General features: G+C 36.6%; 1 protein-coding gene across 2 annotated transcripts in view; it reads left to right on the forward strand.

The window, feature by feature from the left end:
* Positions 1–17,986, forward strand: part of LOC106883658 (uncharacterized) — a 45,281-nt gene extending 27,295 nt beyond the window's left edge. The window contains exons 5-7 of one of the 2 annotated variants that reach the window (XM_052969474.1): positions 2,374–2,460; positions 9,131–9,288; positions 12,015–17,986. In XM_052969474.1, the coding sequence (XP_052825434.1) occupies positions 2,374–2,460; positions 9,131–9,288; positions 12,015–12,104 (335 nt within the window). In that variant the 3' untranslated portion in view covers positions 12,105–17,986. The remainder of the gene's footprint in view (positions 1–2,373; positions 2,461–9,130; positions 9,289–12,014) is intronic. The other variant, XM_052969475.1, reaches the window with a different exon arrangement.
* Positions 17,987–18,238: the final 252 nt, after the last annotated feature.

An 18,238-nucleotide genomic window follows, 5' to 3' on the forward strand; every position in this document is an offset into this window, starting at 1 on the left:
GCACGCAGACACACACACACACACACACACACACGATGGGCTTCTTCCAGTTCCCGTTTATCAAATCCACTCGCAAGGCATTGATTTGGCTGGCCCAAGGCTATAGCAGAAGACACTTGCCCATAGTGCCATGCAATATAACTGATGTGGCTTGGAAACAAACTTCTTACCATACAACCATATCTGTATGGTCTCCGTTTTGAACATAACTATCCTCCTTCCTTTCCACCCCAACACCCCTATCTTGTAAGGATTTGAAGAAAAATGGTAATTTGATGCCATATTTTTATTCTTGATTAAATAGTAAAAGAAAAATAAATAAACTGACACCTGCATGTTCAGTAAGCAGTTGATTGTGTGGAAAAACAACTCAAAGAACCTCCATACGGTTGATCAATTGTTGGCACTCTGTTGCTTACGACGTCGAGGGTTCCAGTTGATCCAATCAATGGAACAGCCTGCTCGTGAAATTAACGTGCAAGTGGCTGAGCACTCCACAGACACGTGTGCCCTTAACGTAGTTCTCGGGGATATTCAGCATGACACAGTGTGACAAGGCTGGCCCTTTGAATTACAGGAACAACAGAAACAGGAAGTAAGAGTGAGAGAAAGTTGTGGTGAAAGAGTACAGCAGGGTTCACCACCATCCCCTGCTGGAGCTTCATGGAGCTTTAGGTGTTTTCGCTCAATAAACACTCAGAACGCACGGTGTGGGAATCGAAACCGCGATCCTATGACCACAAGTCCACTGCCCTAACCACTGGGCCATTGCGCCTCCACGGTTAATCAATATACTGGAAGTAACAGCCAAATCTTATTTAGTGTTGTAGTAATAAGACTGGATGGTCATGGCTGAAATGCCTTTAATTGTAGGTCTGCCTATTGTGAGCAGACTTAAAATAAAACAATAACAATAACATGTTTGTTGTAATGTATATGTTTTATATATAACATATATGTATGTATTTATTTTAAATAAATAGCAAAAATATATAACAAACTGAACTGTTGGAGGGTGTGTCGACTTTGTTATGCATAAGCATGATTATTGTATAAAGCTTAACCACCTTAATTCATGAATAAATGATTGACATTCATGTATGTTTTTGTGAAGCAGGCTCTTAGGATTTAATACTTTGCCACCTTCTGAGTGTGTGAGTATGTGTGTGTGTGTGTGTTAATTAATGTTTTCATGTCAAGTTATAATAAAAGCAATTTAGCATATCAAAACTTCAAATTGTTACCTCTCTTCTTATGCACACACACACACACACACACACGCACACATATAACTCCAAATGTGGAAAGTAAACTTCAAATTGAAAGGTCTCAGTAGATTTAGCACAAATTATGATGTTAATAAGCTGGAAATAACACAGGATTTTGATAGCTTCAGGCAAATGGCTGTTCTCGGTATGAGGAAGAGGTGTAGGTATGAGCTTCAACTGCTGTGCCCAATGTAAGCTATGGACGCATGAGAGGTGTAGTGGAATCAGAGGCAGACTATGAGAGAATGTAAGATTCATATGTGATAGATGCAGTGGAGCAATACTGGAAGACCTGTCAAACCAAGTGAAATTGTATTCGTCGCTGATGCTGATGTTGCATAACTGGCATCTGTGCCAGTGGCACATAAAAAAAAACACCCACTACACTCTTGGATTGGTTGGCATCAGGAAGGGCATCCAGTCGTTGAAACCATGCCAAATCAGATTGGAGCCTAGTGCGGTACCCCAGTTTGCCAGTCAAACTGTTCAACCCATGCCAGCATGGAAAATGGATGTTAAATGATGATGATGCAGAAGTTAGATTCAACAATGGCACAAATGCATTATTTGTGATGAAGACTGTTGAGTATTACCTTTGTATAGACTTAGGGTTACTCTATAAACATGGGCAATTCAAACAACTTGTATCAGTTAATAAAAAAAAAGTTAAGCCCACTTTTGAATTACTTTCTGTCCAACCCTCACACAAGCCATCTGTTGGGTTTCCACTCAGTTACTGTCTTACAAAGTTTTGGTCAACTTGAGTCTATAAGAGACACTGGCTTGAAATACCACAAAGTGGAATTGAACTTAAAATTGTGTTTGGGTAAGAATCCTCTTAACCACATAACCAAGACTGTACTTAATACTGTAATATTTGTATTGTAAATTTGTGTTTGTTTGTATTTTTGTTGTTGTTATGATCTGTATCCCTTGCTCTTGTCTGCTGTGGATGTTTTGACGAGTAACGTAACATTCGTTTATGTGGGTTTGTCTCTTATGTAAATTGCCAAACCAACCCCTTCCCACCATGTGTTAAGAATTAGAACATTTAGGAAGGATAATGAGCCCTTTGTGTATTGTGTCACTTCTTTATGTTGTGCAGGTCTGACTGAAAAACATGCAGGAAAACAAATGCTGATGAGTGCACACCACTTTGATATTTCATTAGGAGCACTGGCTGGGGCCAAGAGTAAGTAACAACACAAGACATACACATCTACATACACACACACACACACACATAGTGACCCCCCCACACACACACACATACACATACATGCATATAACTATAGACTATTGAGGTTTGTTTCCATTTATTTATTTTTTATTTATTTATTAATTTTTTTAACCCGTGTCACAGTCCTGATCATAGTTGATATTTTAAATCAGGGGTTCTCAACCATTTTTTATCCATAACCCCTTTGATTACTATTTTATTCTGGTGGACCCCATAGCCATTCGATGTCTTAGATAATATATATTTATAAGTAACATAACTTTTACTTGCTTTAGTCATTGGAATGCAGACATAGTAGGGAACTAACTTAAGGTTTAGTTCAGGGGTTCTCGACCATTTTCTTTATATCTATGGACCCCTGTGGTGGATCGCTATAGCCATTCTATGTTTAAAAACTAGTTTCATAGAAACTTCTTTCAAAATTCCTATTTTGCTTTTCACACATTAACTTGTGTAGGTTGGACTATGTCAAATGTTAGAGAAAGAAACCTAGCTGTTACTTGCAATACCTACCAATCCATATATCTGAAGCAAAATCTTTTCAGGGGCCCTTAAAATACTATTATGGATCCCCAACCCCAATTTACTATTCCATTGCATGGACCTCCAAAAATCTTATACAGCGCCTCAGGTGCCATATAGACCCCAGTTGAAAATCACTGCTTTAAATGTTAAAGTTATTTTAAGAATAAGAACAGAACATTTATTGATTGGGTGACTGACTCAATACTGAAAAGTAGAGTCAAATTTATTGTAAAGTTCCAGTTAAATGGGATTTTGAGTTTCACCTGTCAGCTTAGACAACCAGATAATATTATAAATGGGAATCTCTCTCTTTCTCTCTCCCAATTTAATTTAATTTTTCAACAAATCACAATGATCTTGGGACCAATGTGTTCTGCTCTGGTTTATTTGTAATAAAACAAAGCAAGATTATCTCTCTCATGGTCAAGATGTTGTATGATGCTTTTTGTAAACAATAGTGCTATTGGTTACTGATTTTCAATGGGCTGATTAGCAGTGCACCAAAATTTTGACAAAAAGAGGGACAAAGTACTGCCTGTGCAATTCAGGCAGAACAAATACCACAAGGTATTTATATTTGAAATCACTAGTTGCTTCAGTTTACCTGCCCGTGTCTACTTTTAGTGACGTACATGACTGAAGGACATGTACACATGCCCATATGCAGGCAATGGACCTCTTCACAGTTTCTGTCTATCTAGTTCCACCCAAAAGGCCAACTCAAAGGTTATGGTAGATGACATTTACCCATGGTGTTGTGCAGTGAGATTGAACACTGAACCATGAGTTTGTAAAGCAAACTTCTTAAACCCACATCCATGTTATTTTTAAGTAACTTTCCAAGAAAAAATAAGCATACTTATTACCTACCTACATAGATCAGAAGAGTTGAATGAGACAATGTGAAATTAAGCTTCTTCTCTAGAAAGTAACTAAATGCTTGTTGTGGATTTGAACCTATGGTACACAGGCTTACAATCTTTTACCTTGCCCACTCAATGAGTTTACCTTTGTAATTTCCTTTTCTTTAGATGAAATTAAGAATTATCTAGACTATCAGGACATTTAGTAATTCAGTTCAACAACAACAAAACAAAACTTGCCAAAATTAACCAGCGTTTGTGATGTTTTAAATTCTACTAACTGGGTGGTATTTTAAATTATACTAATTACTATCATCATTGTCATCATCATCATCATCATCATCATCTGCATACCAGGTACCTTTGACAGAATCAGCTTTGAGAACCTGATCATGAGAATGTAGGAAGTCCCATGTATGATCAAATTTAAGCTCCTCTATTATGGCCTGGAGATCTTACACAGAGAGGCGCTGAGAATCAAACCCTGTTGGACACCTACCTGCAGATTAAATTCCTCAGTGAACTCATTGCTAACTCTCACCTGTGACTCTTACAAATCTTTTAACTACATTTAGTTTTGTTAGCAACCACCAGATTCTAGAGCTTGGTACCCTGTCAAAGCCTTCTCTAAATGAATAAATGCTAGCTTCAGTGGCTTGTTCTCTTGTAGTTACCCCACTAAGAAGAGATCATCTGTAGTACCTCATTCTGACACAATCCCAAAGAGGATTTCATCTAATTCAATTCTTTTCCTAATCAATTCTGCTCTAACACTTTCTATTACTTTCATCAACTTGGTTCATCCACTTGATGCCTCTATGGATGCTTCTTTCTACAACCTTTTGTTTTTTCTTGTAGCAATTAATGATACTGTTATGCCAATCATTGAGTATGACACCTTCCTATACCACCTGATGGAATACATATTCAATTGTGCATACTCTAATTTTGTAGATATTTTCATCATTTCAGCGACTATCCCTCATGGTCCAGCTGCCTCCCCTGCACTCTTATCCTTAATCATGCTTTTGACCATTTCAGTTACTCTATTTTTACTTGTTTCAGTCATCTGACTGCGGCCATGCTGGAGCATCACCTTTAGTCGAGAAAATCGACCCCAGGACTTATTCTTTGTAAGCCTAGTACTTATTCTATCGGTCTCTTTTGCCAAACCGCTAAGTTACAGGGGCGTAAACACCAGCATTGCTTGTCAAGTGATGGTGGGGGGACAAACACAGACACAAAAACACACACACACACACACACACACACATATATATCTACATATATACGACGGGCTTCTTTCAGTTTCCATCTCCCAAATCTATTCACAAGGCTTTGGTCGGCCCGAGGTTATAGTAGAAGACACTTGCCCAAGGTGCCACGCAGTGGGACTGAACCCGTAACCATGTGGTTAGTAAGCAAGCTACTTACCACACAGCCACTCCTGTCAATTTCTGTAGCTATTCCTACTAATTTCTTTATTTCAAGTAGCCCTTCCTTCTCTCCCAAGTATTCTCTTATCATCATCATCATCATCATCATCATACGTCCATTTTCCATGATGGCATGGATTAGATGGTTTGACCGGAGCTGGAGACTGTACCAAGCTCCGGTCTGTTTTGGTTTGGTTTCTGTGGCTGGATACACAACAACTTCTTGTAATAGCATGTTCATGTGTGTACTGCTATCATTCCGTACACACTTTTCCTCAACAACATCATCATCATCATCATCGTTTAACATCTGCTTTCCATGCTAGCATGGGTTGGACGATTTGACTGAGGACTGGTGAAACCGGATGGCAACACCAGGCTCCAATCTGATTTGGCAGAGTTTCTACAGCTGGATGCCCTTCTTAACGCCAACCACTCAGAGAGTGTAGTGGGTGCTTTTACGTGTCACCCGCACGAAGGCCAGTCAGGCAGTACTGGCAACGGCCATGCTCAAAATGGTGCATTTTATGTGCCACCTGCACAAGAGCCAGTCCAGGGGCACTAATAGTTTAATTTGCACTGACACCATACTTTGCAGCCCAGAATACCTCATTTCACTGATTCCCTGTCAATGAACATTACCAAACTTCATACTTTCAGCTTTCCTTCATGCTGCTTGTACCTGACGTCTAGCTTCTCTTTTCCTACCATCTTCCAAGTCTTTCCTGAGCTATCTCTTAGCTTCTATGACTCTAGCTACTGTGTCATTCACCCTACCATCATGTTAACCTTGTTTCATTCTCAGATCTTGTCTGTAACTTGCAGCATTTTATCCTGTAAAAAATGTGAATTGTTCTGACTCCTCCTCCTTTTGGATGTATTTGTCACCTAGGACTTCTTTCAGTCTACATCTGCAGAGAAATCTTTCAGCTTACATATGAGATGGTATCAAAAGGTTCCTGAACTAGTTATATTTAATAAAAAGTAGCTTTAACATCATCTTCTTCGAAATAGTCAACTTGTGCAGCACTACACCGGTCCCAGCATTCCTGCCACTTTTTGAACCCAGCCTGAAAGTTGTTTTCTGTAAGTCAATTGAGGACCTTCTGTCATTCACTCTGGATCTCGACAATGGTGTTAAAACAGCAACCTTTGAGCTGCATTTGCATCAAGGGGAAGGGATGTGAGTCTACAAGTGAATAGGGCAGGTGCAGAAGCAATACCATGTTGTTTTCGGCAAGAAACTCATGAGTGAGGAGAGCTTATTGAAGAATCCAGTTCTTTGCATTCCACAGATATGGTTGCTTTCGCTGAATATTCTCCCTCAAGCACTTCAAAATGTCACAGTAGAACTCTTGATTGATGGTCTGGCCTGGTAGGGGTACAAGTTCTCGATGCATGATACCACTTTTTGGGGGTGATGCTTTTGGTAGGTCTTCCTGATAGTTCATCGCCTTTCAGGGATTTTCTTCTGCTTTTGAAGCATCTGTGCCACTCGAAACATTATGTATGACCCATTGCCTCATCACCATAAGCTTGCCAAAGCATGCTCAATGTCTCTGTAGCAGACTTCCCAAGTCTAATGCAAAATTTCACATTGGCTCTTTGTTCCTGCCCAAGACAAAATTGCAGACTACAGTCTACATTTGATCACAAAAACACAAATTTAAGTAAACACAGCAATGTCACTTGGCACACTGCCTCATGAAGATCACTGCTATTTCTCACTGTGCACACAACCGTGTGCTGCCATTTGTTGGTGCGCTACAGAACTAGTCCAGGAACTTTTTGATACCATCTTGTACATTCCTTCTCCAGATCATTCTAAGTCTGTAAATCTGATTAACTCTTATCCTACAGTAGCCGACTACTAGTCTATGTTGAGTGGTACACTTCACAGGGGGAACTGACTTGGTATTCACAAACAGTTGCTTATCCCATTTCCTGATGAGTATAAGTCTATTTCACATGTGTGTGTTCATGATTGGCAAGTAATCAAAGTTCCTTAATGATGGTTTTGCAAATGGTTGTCATTTGCTCCACCAAACTCAAGAGCCTAGATGATATTTTAAAATAATCAGATTATACTAAATTGCATGAAATAAAATATATTAACTGTGTGATTTTATAAATTATGTTAATGGAGTGATATTTCAAATTATTCTAACCTAAGCAAAAAATATTTTCTGCTAAAATACCTCAATTCTTCATAAGATGAACAGATAAAAAATAAATTCCCATTAGCTAACTGCTAATAGCTTGAGTTTATTTATATTAACATTAACTGCTATATTTTCATAATTGATGCTAACAGCTATACTGTATTGTTCCCAGTCATTGAAGTAATGTTAACCAGCATGGATATTGTTCCTGGTGATGCCACCTGTTGTATAGCATATATGTTTTTTCCTTGCTTACATGTCTGTTTGTTGTCTGTTATTCTCTGTCAGCTTGATACCCTATATGTTTGTCTGTCTGTCTCTGACTTATCGGATCTGTCTTACAAATTCTGTCTTGTTTCTATTTATCTATAACTCCCATTGCCTTTCAACTTTCTAACTCTTCTTCTTCATCTTTACCCCTTTAGCATTCAGGTTACTCTGTCAAATGTAATTCTTATTTATTCACATTGTTTGGAATTAATCATGCATTATCTCATAGCTCATGAGATTTTGATGATGTAATTGTTTATTTTTTATAATGTCATTATAGAGTGGATATAAGAGGTTGGGTTAAATACAAAATAGGTAGAATTTTTACATCTGATGTAGCCAGCCAGTTTAAATGCTAATGAGTTCGTCTAAACTGTTTCCATACTGTTGTTTCTCTAATCCTCTCCAATTGTCTTTAACATTAACACTTTCCAGAGAATATTTCTAACCAAGAATAAATTCTTAATTTAAATGAATTTGGAGGACAAGGAATATGTGGAAGGGGAAGGTAGAGACTTATTTATTTTGCTTTGTCAGGAGGAAGGGCAGTGCTTATGAACCGTTTCAGGTTCTCCAAGACTACTGGGAGAAATTTATTCCCAAATTGGAAACTTGGCTCAAATGCTTATAACAGAATGGAAAACTCTACAAATGCGCAACCAAAGGCCTTGTAATTGTGTTAACCGGATGATGGTTCAAGCTGGTGTTTGAAATGCAGTTAAATAAAAGTCTAATGTTTGTCTATTGGCAGTGTCATAATTTATTATAATAAGAGTCTATAAGTGATGAACCAGTCATGGGCAAACTGTAACCTTCAAGACTTTCTGAATGACATGCCAATGAAAAATTACCTTGAATTTCTTTTTTTTTTTTTGAGGCGGAGGATGATGATGCCTGATAATGAGCCATGTCTCATTTGGCCTGCTTCTTAAAAAAAGATTGCCCATGCCTGTTGTATGTAGTCATTCAACTATCAGCATATGTTGCAAGGCCTAAGAGCAGCATTCTGTTCCAGTACGGTTTCTATTGGATACTTTTCCTAACAATAATCACTTCACACACACTGATTGTTTTTCTTCCTTGTCCAATATACTTCACTGAGGAGATATAATAAATCCAAAACATGTCCGTTCTTTAAGTTAGCACTTTTAGATTGAATGATTCAATGATTCAAAAACTTCCACTTGAATCACTACTTAGTTTCTCATCTTCATTCCTTAGGCAAGGATATCAGCTGGCATTGAAGACAACCTGGGTGGGATCTCTTGATTACAAATGGGTTAGTGACTCAGAAAGGGGAGAGGGAAATCTGGTAAGAGAATGGATGTCGTAATTATTTATAATTTTGTTTCTCTTTCTTTCATAGTGGCCGACAATAATTTCTGGGAGAAGAATCCTCACCGTTTTTTCAACAAAAAGAATGAATCTTTCGAACCATTAAGTATGGTAATGTTTTACAGTTGGATAGCTTTGGCTACACTGGCAGTCCTTGGAGTACTCACACTGTTCCGGCACAGGCACCGGGTAAGAATCTATGTTGTTATTCCTGATATTGCTGTCCATTCAACACATATAACTATGTATCTTTATCATTGCACAATCTTCATAGATAAGTGTTGGTGACACTGGAAGCAACATTTAATTCGTAACATAGTTCCATAAAAAATATTTCGTAAGAGGAAGATAAAGGGGAAATTGAACACGCATCAGTGTGTGCATGTACATACAGTCACAGATGTGACTGTGTGATTAAGAAACTTGCTTCCCAACCATGTGTTCAGTCCCATATTACAGAACCTTGGGTAAGTGTTTTCTTTTATAGCACCAGGTCAGCCAATACCTTTGCAAATGTACAAAAGGTATTGGTAAGAATTATACTTAGTAAGCCCAAATGTTTTAATGTCCAATTTTTTAAGCGAAATCGTGATGGTACCTGTACCAGTGGAGCACTAAGAGCACCGTCCGAGCGTGATCGTTACCAGAGCACCAGCTGTCTGGCTTCCGTGCCGGTGGCACGTAAATAGCACCATTTGAGCGTGATCGTTACCAACATCGCCTCCCTGGCACTTGTGCCAGTGACACGTGAAAAGACATTCGAGCAAGATCGTTGCCAGTGCCGCTGGACTGGCTCCTGTGCAGGTGGCACGTAAAATACACCATTTTGAGCAAGTTCGTTGCAAGTACCACTAGACTGGCTCCTGCGCAGGTGGTACGTAAAAGCACCCACTAAACTCTCGGAGTGGTTGGCGTTAGGAAGGGCATCCAGCTGTAGAAACTCTGCCAAATCAGATTGGAGCCTGGTGTAGCCACCTGGTCCACCAGTCCTCAGTCAAATCGTCCAACCCATGCTAGCATGGAAAGCAGACGTTAAACGATGATGATGAAATCAGATTAGACTTATTGGGGTAGGTGTTTCTGCTACCAGATTCTCTTCTTTGTCCCCAACACTCACTTTTATCCATGTAAAGTAAGACTTTCCTTCATTGAACAACTTAACTGCTCAACAGTTTTTTATTCCCCCTCATTTTGCGGTATATTTAAGCATATCTGACTGTCTGAGAGCTGCATAAACAATTATAGATATTTGTTTGTTTTTACCTTCATTTCCCTTTCTAGTGTGACTTAAATGTATATATTTTTAGAGGTATTTTTTTTACAGCCAGATGCTCTTTCTGTCACTAACCTTACGTTTTTTTCAAGCAAGGTGTATCTTCTTCCACACTTCTTTGAATGTTCAAAACCAGTAGATGACCCATTTGCAGGAGAAATAATAACATCACTGCCTGAGATTGAGCAATGTTCAGTGGGTGTACACACACACACACACACACACACACACACACACGCACACACACACACACACTTTCTCGTACATGAGCAAAGCCATTGCTAGAAATAATCACTGAAACGAGTCATTGTGGATGCAATGTGAGGCCCTTGTATGACTCTTGAGCCTGGTGAAAGATTTACACATTCTGTTGCATAATGCACAACTGTACTGGTTGGCAGAAGGAACAGGTACCACAGTATGAACTCTTTTGACATGCCTTTCCAGTCCTCCAACAGACAGAGACACCTTTCTACATGTTGCACATTTTCTGTTGTGAATAATAGCTGTATCACAATTTACCATGCATCAATTCCTGTGAGTTCTCTAACGGCTGACCAAGTCTATACGACTCAAGCACCTCCTCTCACAAATCACACTGTGACTGCTCAAATGGTTGATGGTTTGGCTAATTCCATCTGCCAGCATAATATAAACAGCCAAGCGCAATGTAATACCATAAAGGAAAAATTTGTCACTAAGTGTGACTATGCGTACAATTATGTGTATATATTATGTGTATATATCTTCTTACAATGTTGAGATTTTTAATTCTTATTTCTAGCAATGTAGGTGCTTCGGCACCCTTAGTTACACTTAGTGACGATTCAATGTTTCCTTTATGGTATATTGCAGCTAGCAGTTTATATTAATTATATAGGGGTGTGTGTGTGTGTGTGTGTGCAGTGAATAGATAGGGACAAAATATCCAGGTGGCTACTGTTAGGCCATTCAGTCATAATCCAGGTTATGGCTAAACACATTGAGTTGTTGTTGTTGTTGGCACTCCGTCGCTTACGACGTCGAGGGTTCCAATCGATCCGATCAACGGAACAGCCTGCTCGTGAAATTAACGTGCAAGTGGCTGAGCACTCCACAGACACGTGTACCCTCAACGTAGTTCTCAGTGGTATTCAGCGTGACACAGTGTGACAAGGCTGACCCCTTGAATTACAGGCACAACAGAAACAGGAAGTAAGAATGAGAGAAAGCTGTGGTGAAAGAGTACAGCAGGGTTCGCCACCATCCCCTGCTGGAGCCTCGTAGAGCTTTAGGTGTTTTCGCTCAATAAACACTCAAAACGCCCGGTCTGGGAATCGAAACCACGATCCTATAACCGTGAGTCCGCTGCCCTAACCACTGGGCCATTGCGCCTCCACTACATTGAGTTGTAAAGGAGCACCTAAGATTACTTGAGGTAAGCAATCCCAGTCTAATTTATCCGATGGGTAAACCCTGGGTTCACTTCACTGGATTATAGTGAAGAAAACCGTGGTTTCGCGACAGTAACACCATTTTGTGGGTTTGCTGAAGAGTAGATTATAACATTTGGATAACATATTTTGTTTGAATCATACACACACACACACACATTTTTTGGCAGTGTGTATATATATTCTCTCTCTCTCTCTTTTATTACTAGGTTACTGGCTATGTATATGACTTTCACCTGAGACATCGAGCTGGTCATGTGGAGGAAGACAGACGCCTCTTGAAGAATGCCTATGCTTAGAATTCAAGACTTTTTCTTTTTTTTTCGTAGTCAAACCTTATTTCTCTGTCAGTCTTCTCTTTTCTTTCCTTCTTTTATTCTTTTTTTTTTCCTTTCAGTAATCCGTGCATTTTATTCTTTTAGCAGTCTTTTATTTGTGATGTCATTATTGACCGATGATGATGATGACGACGACGATGATGATGATGATGATGATGACACTGTCTCTAGAGTGTTTATGAATCACTTAAACTTTCATTTTCATCTTTACTGTTTTGTTCATATGTCTGTGATGTGAGTGTACACACACACAAGCACATGCACACACATTGGGATCAGGAGAAAAAACACTCGATTTTAGTAGAGTTTGTATTTTTTATTTGAAGCTGCTGATTCATTCTCTGTTGTGATGGAGTGACTGATCAGCTTTGACAGAATACTCACGCACACACATACACTCGCATATCTATACCCACACATACACATCTATATACGTACATGTATATATGTATGTGTATATATGTATGTGTATGTATATATAAAACATGGAACATTGACATTCATTAATACATATATATATATGTATTACAGAGATGTACTTGCATAGCAAGTGACCTGATCTGAGATCGTGTGCTGGAATGAAAACAATTGCAGCGTGGGAGGTATTTATAAGCCATTTAAGAAACACACAGAAACCGTTAAATTCACCTCAACATTTAAATTTAATTTGCCAAAATATTTTCGTGGCTTTGAGACAGCAACCTGTTCACTACAAAATTCCTTTGTCTGAACAGGTCGCGGTCGCAACGTGTTCACTACAAAATTCCTTTGTCAGTGAACAGGTCGTGGTCTCAAAGCGACGAAAATATTTTGGCAAATTAAATTTAAATGTTGAAGTGAATCTAACGGTTTCTGTGTGTTTCTTAAATGGCTTATAAACACCTTCCATACCGCAATTGTTATATACATATATATATATACATGCATACATATGCACACAATTAGTTTCAAGTTTTTCCTGTTTTCTAGTACTATTATCTCTGTTGAATCCACTCATATACACACACATATATACACACAGAGACACAACACACAAAAATTAATAAAAACTTTTTTCTTATAATTTTTTTTGTAAATATTTTGCTTCTTGTGAAAGGAAGGAAGCAAAGAAAGAATTTTCTAACGAGAAAGTGAGTGAACCTCTTAATAATTGAATGTCAACAAGTGTGAGACAACAAAGTGTGTAAAGGAATTTTTACATTGGCAGCAGATGATGATGATGATGGTCCGCAAAAGTCTTCGTTTGGCAATGTTGTGTATAATTGAAATAGTTTGGCATTAATTTTTACTTAAATGCATAAAAGCCTTTTGATTGCATATAGTTTTGAAAACGTTTGTAACTTGAAGTGTTAACAATTACTGCAGAGTTGGTAACTCCCTCTTATCTAATGTCTTGTGCTATTTAATTAGGCTCGTTTGCATTCTGAGTTCAAACCCTGTCATGGTCACCTTTGTTGTCATTACAGGATTGATAAAACAAAGTAGCTGTTTACTTACTGGGGTTGGCTTAATCTTCATCTCAGAGTTTTTTGTTAGGAATAATAATAAAGAAGTGATTTTAAATCGCAGAAAAATGCTAATAATATAGCCTGGACAGGATTAACTATCCCTATTTTGCAGAGAAAAGTGTAGGTGGCTAGCTGTGGACACGAACTCACATCCCCGTGATTATATGTCACGATGCTTTTGAGAATTTAAAATCACTTTAACTTTCTAAAAGACATCTCAACGCTTCTAAAAGCAAATTTCATTTGTTTATTTACGTTTGTCGTAATTTGAATTTAATAATAATAATAGATAAGTAGATGCATTATAGTAGTGACTGAGAGGAAAATGTACTTAGGACCAGTTGAAATATGTTTGAGGGATAATTTCACCCATACAAAGGTTTCTCACTGCAGTTTGTCATGGAGGATGATTGTCACTGTTGACAAACAAGGTGTAAAAATACTGTAATCATTTCAGATTTACTCCTATAAGACTGGTGTATACATGTATTTCAGAGCAGTTATCTTCTCATCAGCACCTCTAGAGTTGCCTCTCTTCGGTATCTTGAGCTGATAAGAAGATAACTACTTTGAAACACATGTACCGGTTCTGTAGGTGGGGCTCTGAAATGACCATGGTGTTCTTACTCCTTTTTTAATCTCCAGCAAGAAAATTTCTCCACCCCAAACTGCATGAGTTCAAATATCTCCCAAACAAATTTGAACTGGTATAAAGTTTAATGATGATGATTATTATTATTCTGGATAAGGCAGTGAGCTGGCAGAATTGTTAGCACACCAGGCAAAACACTTAGCTACATTTCTCTCAACTCTTTAACATTATGAGTTCAAATTCCACCAAAGGCGACTTTGCTTTTTATCTTTTCAGAGTCAATGAAATAAGTACCAGTGGAGCACTGGGTCGATGTAATCACCTATCCCCTCCCCCAAATTTCAGGCCTTGTGCTTGTAGTAGAAAAGATTATTATTATTATGGATGGTGTAATTAATAGAGTTATGAACTTACTTTGTAGAACATAGTTATCTCTCTTCTTATGAATTCAGTTTTTGTTATCTAATCTTCCTGGATGGAGGTGGTGGATAATAACAAAATAAGAATTCATTCATACACAATTACCTGACTATTTTAGTCAATCAACTATAATCCACTGCAGAAGATTTGTAGCTTCATGTCAAAAATGATAAGATCAAGATGAATTTTCACTCATTATTATTATTTAAGGGGCGAGCTGGCAGAATTGTTAGTTTGCTGGACGAAATCCTTAGCTGTATTTCACCTGTCGTTATGTTCTGAGTTTAAATTCTGCCAAGGTTGACTTTGTTTTCAACCTTTCGGGGTCGATGAAATAAGTACCAGTGCAACACTGGGTCGATGTAATCTACTAGTCCCCCGCCTATCAAATTTCAGACTTTCTGCCTTTAGTAGAAAGGATTATTATTAAGGTGACGAGCTGGCAGAATCATTACCATGCTAGTCAAAATGCTTAGCAGCATTTCTCTCACTCTGAATTTTGAGTTCAAATTCTGCCTAGATCAATGTTGCTTCTCATCCTTTTAGGTTTGATAAAATAGAATACTAGTCAAGCACTGGGATCAACGTAATCAACTTACCCCCTCCCTTTAAAATTGCTGGTCTTGTACCAAAATGTTATTATTGTTAGTGGTGAATTTGAGAATTGTTAGAACACCTTGACACATCTCAAAACAATTTTTTTTAAAACGTTAATTTCCACCACAATATTAATGTCCCAATTCAGTGAAATATCTTTGCCAAAATTTACTTATACATAAACAAAGTGGTAAATGATGTTTACCTTACAAACAGCGGAATTGGCTGTTTTACTGATTGAAGGACTTAGTCGAAAAGCTTACCCACCTCTAAAATAAATAGTTCAAAGTGGAAGAAGAAACTACATTCAGTAAATTGAAATAAGTTTACTACATAATTTACTGCTTTACTCACTGGTGGTTCTAGTAAATGTGTTATTTTTATTATTTTTTCTTTTTTTATCACACAGTCTATTGTATGAATGAAATATTGATGGCTATTTATTTTTTGGTGGCTTGCAAGGAAACGATATACTTTACTCAAAGATAATATACAAACCTTATTTTTCCTTAGATTACATATGTGAATTCAGTAATAGATAAATTGAATAAATTCTCCTTTTTATTTTGCTTCTCTGAACAAATTACTAAAAAAAAATCATCTTGTTCTGAGGATAGCACAAGACAAATAGACAGAGAAACGCAGATCTTATAATATAGATTCTGCAACTATACTGACATATCATTTTCCCCCCTCCAAATATGTAACTTAGTAGCTACAGAGTAGCTGTCTTATGCTATATATATATATATATATATATATATATTGTAAAAGTAATGTGATTTCAAAATGAATAATGCTTTATTTGTCCCAAAGAAAGTAAAAAAACTGTGATAACATTTCTATCTAAATTCTATAACATTTTCATGGAATATATACATGTAAAAATTTGTGAACTGGAGTTTTGTTTTTATATGTACTCTTTACTTATGAATATAACATTTAAAAAAAAAACAATTTTCTTATTAATTATTCCTTTTAATATTGGTTTAATGAATTTTGAAAAGTATTTTTAATATTCATGCTTTCATTTTCTTAACTCAGTTTTATTATTTGGGAAAAACTTTACAATTTTCTCTCAGTAGTCGTTTTAATACTGATTGGAAGATAAGCTGAAATTAAATTTATGTAATTCAACATTTTGGTAAATTTGTGGATATTTGATTTTTTTTTTTTTTAATTATATTTAATATTTTCCATTACATTCAGTATTTTATTATTGTAATAATAATAACAATAATAAGGATGCATGTGTGTATATTAGAAATTAAAAAAATCATTTTAATATACTTTTGAAGCATAAACATTTAAACAGAGAAACATTGTGAAATATAACCGTTGCTTGATATAAAAATTTTTTATTTCATTTTAATTAACAGATGCTGGAGATTCAATTTAGATTATCATTTAATGAACCAAATTCAACCCTTTAGCATTTAAGCTGGCCATATCCAGCCAAAATATTCTGTTTTATGTACAAACTTGCCAATTCTGACCTCTGACACCTACCCTACAATGTCATTCTACGAATATACAGTCACATCATTGAAATCTCGAAGATACAAAATAATACATGATTAATTCAAAACAATGCGAATAATTAATAAGAGTTACATTTGAAAAAGTAATTTGCATGAAACATCTGCTGGGTTTTCCAGAGATTGGGAGAGGACAATGAGAACCTATCTCTGGAAAACCCAGCAGATGTCCTCTCCCAACCTTTAAAAAGGTCAGGTCAGATATCATTTTCATCTCTATACTACATACACACTCATGCAGTGCTTGTGTATTGAAATAGTTTATAAATCTCATTGTTGGTACTTAATTTCTTATGTGTGTCTGTTCAAACGGCAGCAAACTTAATGGAATTTGTCAGTTCATCGCTTTGCCACCTGATCTATCGCATATAGTGAAAAACTCTTAGAAAACTGAATTTTCAGCCTTTTCTCATGCATGTAGAGTTGCCTGTGCAAATGGAAGAAAATTGAAGTAAGGGAAGTAACTCGGAATGGCCATTGGCTTGTAGCGGAGAGATAATGACTAAGGAAACATTGAATATACAAAGTCAATTTTTATATTTATTGAAATTATGTCCTCTTCAAGAACAGCTAGAACAATCACTTGGTGGCAAATGTAGGTAGAATCAAAATTTCTCTAAAACTGACCTACCATTAAAGAAAATCAGTTTGATTGTGTGGAGATGACAACTGTAAACAATTTTTTTCTAACTTAGGTGTCACCAACACATATATATATACACACACACATATATAACTACACATATGTGTAAACACCTGTGTGTGTGTATATATATATATATATATAAAGAAAAAAATGGGATTAAAAAATCCTGGCAGATATCAATTAAGTGCTCAGTATAAAATGATGTGGTTAAAATTTCCAACAATCAAATACTAGTAAATTTAAGATTACGAATCCCAGGTAACTCCAACAATTGTTTCAATTTCTCTCTCTCTCACACGCACACGCACACACACACACACACACACTAAATAACCTCTTAAGATCTATTAAATATCCAAAGAATTTACTGATTTTTCATGAAATATTTAAAAAGCTATGTCAATCTGATGAAACCATATTAATTTTAAAAGGAATTTTATTATTCCTGAAAAATTTGGTTTTATTAATGAAGTGGAAGCAGCTGTAGTTTATGAGATGTGTCATTTGCTTGTATTTAATGATTAAATTATTTAATTGTTCAATTTATTGTTTTTGGTTTCCATTTCTAATCTATATATATATATATATATGGACAATATTATTAAAATTAATAATATCCTTGAAAATAAATGTTAATACATTACCAAAGTAATCTAAATTGGTGAAATTCTAACTGAACATCTGAAAAAATGTTAGCAGTTAATAAACGCTAACAAAAATCAAACTCAACTTAAAACATTCATTCATTCAACCATTAGCAACGTCATTGAATAACTAATTTGCTTTATAAAAAT

The sequence above is a fragment of the Octopus bimaculoides genome, chromosome 7 (genome assembly GCF_001194135.2).
Source record: "Octopus bimaculoides isolate UCB-OBI-ISO-001 chromosome 7, ASM119413v2, whole genome shotgun sequence".
Taxonomy (NCBI): Eukaryota; Metazoa; Mollusca; class Cephalopoda; order Octopoda; family Octopodidae; genus Octopus; species Octopus bimaculoides.